Below are 9513 nucleotides of genomic sequence, written 5' to 3'. Positions count from 1 at the left end.
TCAAACTCGAAGTTACACAGAATTTTCACATCATTCAAGTTTGCGCTCAGCAGACTTGAAATTTGTTCAGTGCCTAATTTGTTTTGAGGTAACATTGGTTACAATGACATTTCAGTATAAACCGTGGAGGGCTGTGGAGTTTGAGTTATGTATAAACCATGGAGGGCTGAGGAGGACTGTGTAATTTATGTTATCAAACTACATTTCTGCATGGCTGCAGCATCTGCTGGTTTCATTCTTATCATTTAACTTAATGAGTGTCTGATTTAGGGAAACCAGAGGCCAATAGTGTGATGCTAGCTAGATCTATTCTGAATTTTTTAAAGCCACCTTTTCTATAGCTAGCTTCAGTTAGCTTCACATTCCAATTCAGGCTCCAACCACGCTACAAAGGAAGGATATTGATCCAACACCTGTAACTAACTCAAGCCAGGCCTGTATTGTTGTGTGCATACCTTGCGTGTACAGCCCAGTGAGTCGAATGCCAATATCTTCATTGAGACAATGTTAAAAAACGCATTCCATGGACAACTAAGTTTTTGCCTAAATCAAAAGGAAAAAAATAAGTTATCCTGCAAATTCTATTGCTGCAAATAGGCTATTAGAGGTGCAGCCTTTCTTTTACTAGACTGTCAATATGGCCGTCTTTTGTTTACCTGAATGGTGAGCCACCTTCGTGTCAACGGTTATCCTGAGTTGAGTTCAGAATTGACCAAAGTTAGCTCATGAACATCTTTATCCCATTACTAGTATACTCCTCGGGTTTGTAGACTCCTCAGTCAATGTCATTTGTGTAAGGGAGGAATGCAAACATGCATATATGGCAGCCCATGGAAACTGGAGTTTGACCCTGTGGAATGATGTTATGGTATCCTATAATCACCCTGGATTATAACTGGGGGGGGGGGGGGGGGTCGTACCTACAGGACAGCATAAACTGATCCATCAAAACAGGTTCTCTGTCCTTGAAATTGATTTGACAGTATGTGGGTAAGATAATACACAGCAAAACTCCTGCTCAATGACACAACGACTTTGTTAAATACTTGTTTTATTCTAATTTATGTATTTTTTTTTTTACAATTCGGCTCACAGGATACAATAATTGTTTTTGTTTTTGAAAATATATGATGATGCGTGATTAAGCAATAAGGCATGGAGGGGTGAGGTATTTCAAATCAAATCTAATGTTATTTGTCACATACACGTGTTTAGCAGACGTTATTGCGATTTTGTACCAAAATGCTTGTTTCTAGCTCCAACAGTGCAGTAATATCTAAGAAGTTGTATCTAACAATACACACAATCTAAAGTGAAGGAATGGAATTAAGAATATGTAAGTATTTGCATGAGATGTCAGAGCGGCATAAACTAAGATAGTATAGAATAGAATAGAATGTAATAGAATTCAGTATGTATGTAACGGATGTGAAATGGCTAGTTAGTTAGCGGTGGTGCGCACTAATAGCGTTTCAATCGGTGAGACCGAAGTAGTGGTTCCCCCCTGCGGAAATACATGGGTAGCCATGTGTAACCCCCCCCTATAGCAGCCTTTGCCGTGTAGAATAGAGAATTGAGTACAGATCTATATATTTTCTATCAGGAAAACTGTAACTAAATGCGGTGCCTCAGATGAAAGAATCAACGGAAAAAGCTCACAACTGCGGAAGACACCAGATAGAGGGATGGTGGGATTTGTGTGATGCATAAACACAATCAGAGGTTCAAGCACTCGCTGTAATCAGCAGGTTAGAAAGAGTACACAACCATTCTAGGAGGCACTCTATCACAAATGTGCTCATTTGATCTTTCCCAGCTCCAAACAGCGCGGTGGTAAATCAATCTGCAAGTATAATCTAGGCAAGCAGTGAGGAGCGCACATAACAATACAGGCTCCAGACATCACAAGCCAGCAAAAAGAAACCCATGAAACAAGTTACACACACTCATAAACACACAACCTCGGGTGAAGGATAGCTGTCGGCTATATTAGACACGATTTACCGTTCTTTGTGCAGCTTCAAATGTCGAACAAAGTTGGAAATTGTTGCGCCTCCGTCTGTAATTTTCTTCCCGCATGTTGCAATCCGACTCAAATCCACAACTCTGATCAGGACCATTGAAGAAAGAATTACATGTTTATGGTATAACAGAATGAAAACTACATTGATTTAAATTGTAGAACATTTTGCTCCAAAGGGCCTTATTTAAATCAGTTATCCAGGTTTCACTGGTTAAGTCGAAATATAAAATAAAATATTTCTCTCGTTAGTTCATATCAGCAACAGAGTGAATACATGTTTTAGTTTATATCAGCAAACAGAGTGAATACATGTTTTTAGTTCATATCAGCAACAGAACGAATCAAAAATAGCCTTAAGTACATATTAAATCAAACATTATTTTTCATTGCATGGAAATAACATCGACTTATGACGGAAACCCATACACTTACACATTTTGATTGAATAGGCAGTAATTATATCACATCGTTGTGTTCAACTGCCACAAATAGTGTATCTTATGTCAGCTTTACAAGACTTGATTTCATTTTTGGACACTATTCAAATCATGGGTGGAATTGGGCTAGGGGTTGGAATGTGTGGGAAGTTCACAAAGTGAAAATATGACTACACACACTATTTCGTTCTGCTGCTTGCCAGTGAGTGAAATAGTGTTTTTAGTGGGCGTTGCCACTGAGACTAATGCTGGCTTGACAGTAGCAGCGACAGAACCACCAGAAAGAATGCTGTGCAGAGACTGGTCTTGCTGCTTATTCCACTTGAGGTCACGGCTGGGATGGAAAGAGAAAAAGGGAAACATGTTCAAATGAAAATAGGAAGAGTGTTTGTTGCCCTGTAATGTGATTAGTGAGACAGCTGGTTTGCTAAATACAACTGGAACGCAACTCGTAAATTATTGATTCGTGTAGAGATAATGGCATATGATACAATGGCGAAGAAAATACAATAATTATATTTTTAGACAATACAGTGGGGCAAAAAAGTATTTCGTCAGCCACCAATACTTATTTTCCTCCATATTTTGCTAATAAATTCATTAAAAATCCTACAATGTGATATTCTGGATTTTTTTTTCTCATTTTGTCTGTCATAGTTGAAGTGTACCTATGATGAAAATTGCAGGCCTCTCGCATCTTTTTAAGTGGGAGAACTTGCACAATTGGTGGCTGACTAAATACTTTTTTTTGCCCCACTGTATATTTATTTAACTTATAATAGAATACAAATAAATAAATAAATAAATGAGTTAACCTGTGTCGTTGACTCTCACTGAGGTGGGGTCAATGTTGAAAGCTGTGATTTTTTGGGCGGCATTTATTAAAACAGTGCCAATCTCCATGGAATTTGGGACAGAGGAGGATCTGAATGCTAAATTCATAGTATTGATGATGGATCCAGAGCTGGGAACAAATGAGAGATAACATGTTAGATAGAAAGTGAGATCAATTTATATCAACATACAAAATGTAATGCAAAAAAAAATCACCTGAATTCTGTCACAGTCAAACTGTTGAAAGAGGTGAAAGCTGATCGATAGAAAGGATCAAGCTGGAAGACAAAACAAGAAACAGATGAAGTTTAAACAAACAACTTCCTGTTGATTAAAAGCTGACTATGTAACTGTATTCTACCCCTTTCAATAGGACATTCACATCTTCATTGTTTTGGGAGGCTCACCTGAGTTCTAATCAGTAATGCTCGGGTTTGAAAGGCCTGAGAAGATGTGTTTGATAGGTCAGAGGTAAATGTCTCTCCACTGGACCGGAACACCACAGTCACCTTAGTGAGTGGCACAACGGTAGTTTCAGTGGTTGTAGTTGTGATGATAGCAGTAGTGATGACAGGAGTAGCCGTTGTAGTTGTGTTGTTATTTGTGGTGGGCACTTTGAAGTCAAAAGAGCAGAAAAGTTACTGTACAAGCTAATGCTTTATACTGTCTGTTCTGTGTTTGATTTTTTGATTCTTCACTTAATTTTTTCTTTAAAATATTTATATTTCTGAGGCGTGGTTGCTCCAACTACTGCTTGTACTGCTTATTTGTTGTCTTGTATAGAAAATAAATCAAATAATTGTTTACAAAAATAGCTAGCTGCAGCAGTTCCATTCTCTCAGGTACCTGGGCTCTAACACTAACCTGGAGTAGGGTTCTGGCTGCACTTTGAATGACTGAGGGTTACTTTTTCCTTTTGTACCTTGTTTATTTTTGGACGTTTGGACACCTCCCTGCCCCTCCCCCCAATTTGTCATAAAAAAGTAGTGTAGTTCCAGTAGTTAGCTACACGGCAAGAAATGTAATTAACTACTGAAGAAACTAATTAGATATGAATTCGGTGCAACTTCCACCAAGCTACTGCCAAATGTAGTTAAATTATTAGTTGAGCTACATGTATATATGTAAGAATTAAATGTAACACTCAGATTTTATTCAACACTGGAGAAATTGCTGTGTATAATCGTTTTTGTTCACCCAACTTGGTTTACTCACCTTGAACAATGATGGTGGTAACATCCACAGAGAGGTTGCCAAAGGTAATGTTTGGATTGGCAACTGCTTCTTTCAGTGTATTGCTAATGTCAGTAACCTCAGGGACAGATTGAGTGGAGGTCTCATTGAACACTAGTTGGACCTCTGCCTGTGTTTCTGCATCCATACGGGAATGGAAAATAGGTCTGCAAAAGGTCATAAAAGGTCATGAACAGTGGCATGCCAAAGTTTAAAAGAATAGAATAGAATAGAATGGAATATTACGTGAATCCAAGAACAATCGTCCGGATGAAAAGGATCCCATATTTTGCTTTGTAGATCACATCGAACTGTAAGGAATGGTACAAACAGGAGAACATTTGAATGATTTAACACACACAAAAACATTTCTATATATTCCAATCCACATAGCTAAGCCCTAGTTATTTAAGATAGACATTGGGGAATATAAATCAACATGTAGTGATGGAGACTAACTGTCACCTGATTAGAACATATTAAAGACGTACTTTAAAATATAGATTTTCCAACAATCGCCATACATTATTGATGGTCATACACCCAATATAAACAAACTCTGAATTTCTAGGACTTACCACTGCAGTAATAGTTATTGCAAGTCCTTGGAATTGTGTACTTTGAGGGTCATTTAAAGCTTCTACAAACACTTGTTGTATGACGAAAGACATCAGTGGAGCAGTTTGAAGATGTGCAGTTGTTGTTGTTGTTGTTGCAGTTGTTGTTGTTGCTGTACTAGTAGTAGTATGTGTTGTTGTGGTAGTTGGTGCATTGGTTGTTGTGGTAGTTGGAGCTTTGCTGGTAGTTGTTGACAGTGGTGATGCTGTTCTTGACACTGTAGTTGTGGGGGCCACATATGTGGTGGTTGTAGTTGTGGGCCTAGTTGTAGGAACGGTAGCAGGAACAGGGACAGGTTCTCCAGTTGTCGTGGTGGTAGTACCAGCCACAGTGGTAGTAACAGAAGTTGTAGGAGGAACAGTACTTGTTGCAGGAGCAGCTAAGTTAAAACATAAAATGGACATTTCAACATCTCTTTAAGGCTTTGTGGCAGTATAACACAGTCATCGTTACAGATGGAAGTATAACATGATGCTCTTATATTGACAACTAAATCATCATATGTTGGTCTTTTATGTAATTCACTTCCGACAGCCTGTAAACAGGCTTCCTGATCATTTCACATGAACCACTTCAACTGAAAAACATTTCTAAAGTATAGAGTACATTTGGAAATTCAGTCCCCTTGACTTTTTCCCACATTTTGTTACATTACAGCCTTATTCTGAAATGGATTAAATATTTTTTTCCCTCATCAATTTTCACAAAATACCCCATAATGACAAAGTGAAAACAGGTTTTAAGAAATGTTTAAAATGTATTACAAAAAAAACTGAAATACCTTATTAACATAAGTATTCGGAACCTTTGCAATGAGACACGGAAATTGAGCTCAGGTGATGTCACACCCTGATCTGTTTCACCTGCTTTTGTGATTGCATCCACCCCCCTCCAGGTGTCGCCCATCTTCCCCATTATCCCCTGTGTATTTATACCTATGTTCTCTGTTTGTCTGTTGCCCTTTCGTTTTGTTCGTTCAAACCTACCAACGTTTTTCCCTTGTTCCTGGTATTGCTATAGTCCCTGTTTTCTAGTTTCCCAGTTCTGATCATTCCTGCCTGCCGTGCTGTACCTTTGCCCCACCTATCAGGATTTTTGACGTCTGTCTATCTGGATTACTGATTTCAGGCCATTTACTAAGTTCTTTGTTGAAGCTATTGTGGCAGCGATGACATCCTTGAGACTTCTTGGGTATGTCGGTACAAGCTTGGCACACCTGTATTTTGGGAGGTTCTCCCCTTCTTCTCTGCAGAACCACTCAAGTTCTGTCAGGTTCGATGGGGTGCTTTGGTGCACAGCTATGTTCAGGTCTTTTCAGAGATGTTTAATCGGTCTGGGCTCTGGCTGGGGCCCTCAAGGTCTTAAAAAGATTTGTCCCGAACCCAGTTCCATCTTGTTTGTGTGCATAGTGTCATTGTCCTGTTGGAAGTTGAACCTTCGCTTCATTCTGAGAAACTGAGAGCTTTGGATCAGGTTTTCACCAAGGATCTCTCTGTACTTTGCTCCATACATCTTTGTGTTGATCCTGACTAGTCTCCCAGTCCCTGCCATTAAAAAACATCCCCACATCATGACCATGACCATCACCACATCTTGGTGGTTCCAAACTTTAAGAATGATGGAGGCCACTGTGTTATTCGGGACCTTCAATGCTGCAGAAATTATCTGTGATCTATGCCCCGGCACAATCCTATCTCGGAGCTCTATGGACAATTGCTTTGACTTCATGGCTTGGTTTTTGCTCTGACATGCACTGTCAACTGTGAGACCTTATATAGACAGGTTTGTGCCTTTCCAAATCATGTCCAATCAATTGAATTGTTCAAAGGTGGACTGCAATCAAGTTGTAGAAACATATCAAGACCTATCAATGGAAACAATGCACATGAGCTCAATTTTGAGGGTCACAACAAAGGGTCTGAATAGTTATGTAAACAAGATATTTCTGTTTTTTAATTTGCAAAATGTCTAAAAAAAAACTGTTTTCATTTTGTCATTATGCTGTATTGTGTGTAGGATGCTGAGGATGTTTTATATTATCCATTTCAGAATAAGGCTGTGAAGTAACAAAATGTGGATCAAGTCAAGAGGTCTGAAATCTTCCAGAAGGCACTGTATGTAAATTAGAAAAAAATCAACTACCTAAATTATTGGAATTAGCATTGAGATGCTGTTCCAAAGCTATAACGTACTCCCAAAATCTGATCTAGGATCATTTTATTTCAGATGTGTGGCTGCTATTATAGGCTATGGTTTCTATGTTTGTTCATTATGTCTATGTGTATACAGAAGTAGAATATTCGATTACTCTTTTGATGCTGAGAATTTTCCTCCACTGCAGGAAATGCAAATGTAGTGTATTTGAGTTTCACAAAGGCTTCTACAGTTTTTAATTTCCACTTTAAAATGTCAGACTTGATTTGCCTCAACGAAAGATGTATCAACCCCTGAACAATATTGACTAAAATTGTAAGCTACATAATATTCACATTTCTTGTTGCTGCATGATTATTTTCCTGCTGTTTGAAACTGGCTCAAATTAAGATCCTACATCTGTATGTACACTACCGGTCAAAAGTTTTAGAACACCTACTCATTTAAGGGTTTTTCTTTAGTTTTGCTATTTTCTCCATTGTAGAATAATAGTGAAGACATCAGAACTATGAAATAACACATGGAATCATGTAGTATCCAAAAAAGTTTTAAACAAATCAAAATAGATTCTTCAAATAGCCACCCTTTGCCTTGATGACAGCATTTTCACACTCTGGACATTCTCTCAACCAGCTTCATGAGGTAGTCATCTGGAATGCATACTTAAAAGTACATTTGTGGAATTTCTTTCCTTAATGTATTTGAGCCATTCAGTTGTATTGTGACATGGTAGTGGGAGTATACAGAAGATAGCCCTATTTGGTAAAAAACTAAGTCCATATTATGGCAATAACAACTCAAATAAGCAAAGAGAAACGACAGTCCATCATTACTTTAAGACATGAAGGTCAGTGTATATTCAACAGTTCAAGAACTTTGAATGTTTCTTCAAGCGCTGTCGCAAAAACCATCAAGCTCTATGATGAAACTGGCTCTCATGAGGACTGCCACAGAAATGGAAGACCCAGAATTACCTCTGCTGCAGAGGATAAGTTCATTAGAGTTAATTTAACCAGTAATGCATTAGGGGGCGCTATTAAAATTTTGGGATGAAAAACGTTCCCGTTTTAAACAAGATATTTTGTCACAAAAAGATGCTCGACTATGCATATAATTGACAGCTTTGGAAAGAAAACACTCTGACGTTTCCAAAACTGCAAAGATATTGTCTGTGAGTGCCACAGAACTGATGTTACAGGCGAAACCCAGATAAAAATCCAACCAGGAAGTGCCGCATTTTTTTAAACCGCCTCATGCCAATGATTCCTTATATGGCTGTGAATGAGCTACGAATGAGCTTACGTTTTCCACGTATTCCCCAAGGTGTCTACAGCATTGTGACGTCTTTTTACGCATTTCCATTGAAGAATAGCCGTAAGGGACCATATATAGCAAGTGGTCACATGGTGTCTCCCGCAGAAAATCTTGAGTAAAATACTGAGGTAGCCATTTTTCCAATCGATTCTTATGAGAAACCAATTGCTTCGACAGATATATTATGGAATATATATGTTAAAAACACCTTGAGGATGGATCCTAAACAACGTTTGCCGTGTTTCTGTCGATATTATGGAGTTCATTTTGAAAAAAGTTTGGCGTTGTATAGGTAGCATTTTCCGGTCGATTTCTCAGCCAAGCATGATGAACAAACGGGAGCTATTTCGCCTACAAAGATAATCTTTTTGGAAAAAAAGGAACATTTGCTATCTAACTGGGAGTCTCCTGAGTGAAAGCATCCGAAGTTCTTCAAAGGTAAATTATTTAATTTGGTTGCTTTTCTTATTTTCGTGAAAATGTTGCCTGCTGCCAGCAGAGCTAGCATAGCATTTTGCCATGATAAACTTACACAAATGCTTGTCTAGCGTTGGCTGTAACGCATATTTGGAAAATCTGAGATGACAGTGTTGTTAACAAAAGGCTAAGCTTGTGTTTGAATATATTTATTTCATTTCATTTGCGATTTTCATGAATAGGAAAAGTTTCTAGGGATATTTATGTCCGCTGCGTTATGCTAATTCGTTTGAGGCTATGATTACGATCCCGGATCCGGGATTGCTCGTCGCAAGAGGTTTAACTGCACCTCAGATTGCACCCCAAATAAATTCAGAGTTACCATCCTCAGAAATTGCCACACAAAGAAATGTACACAGAGTTCAAGTAACAGACACATCTCAACATCAACTGTTCAGAAGGAGACTGTGTGAATAAGACCTT

At 38.4% G+C, this 9513-nt stretch overlaps 1 protein-coding gene across 1 annotated transcript in view; it reads right to left on the bottom strand.

The window, feature by feature from the left end:
• Positions 1–1752: 1752 nt before the first annotated feature.
• The window catches only part of LOC139379243 (mucin-22-like), a 32702-nt gene continuing 24941 nt past the window's right edge, over positions 1753–9513 (bottom strand). Inside the window, exons 13-19 of the mRNA XM_071122042.1 lie at positions 5106–5524; positions 4774–4838; positions 4510–4694; positions 3702–3907; positions 3511–3572; positions 3276–3424; positions 1753–2794 (exon numbers count right to left, since the gene is read on the bottom strand). Of these exons, the coding sequence (XP_070978143.1) occupies positions 2703–2794; positions 3276–3424; positions 3511–3572; positions 3702–3907; positions 4510–4694; positions 4774–4838; positions 5106–5524 (1178 nt within the window). The 3' untranslated portion in view covers positions 1753–2702. The remainder of the gene's footprint in view (positions 2795–3275; positions 3425–3510; positions 3573–3701; positions 3908–4509; positions 4695–4773; positions 4839–5105; positions 5525–9513) is intronic.

This window comes from Oncorhynchus clarkii, chromosome 21 (assembly GCF_045791955.1).
Source record: "Oncorhynchus clarkii lewisi isolate Uvic-CL-2024 chromosome 21, UVic_Ocla_1.0, whole genome shotgun sequence".
NCBI lineage: Eukaryota > Metazoa > Chordata > Actinopteri > Salmoniformes > Salmonidae > Oncorhynchus > Oncorhynchus clarkii.
This window is presented reverse-complemented; position numbering and strand designations above follow the sequence as displayed.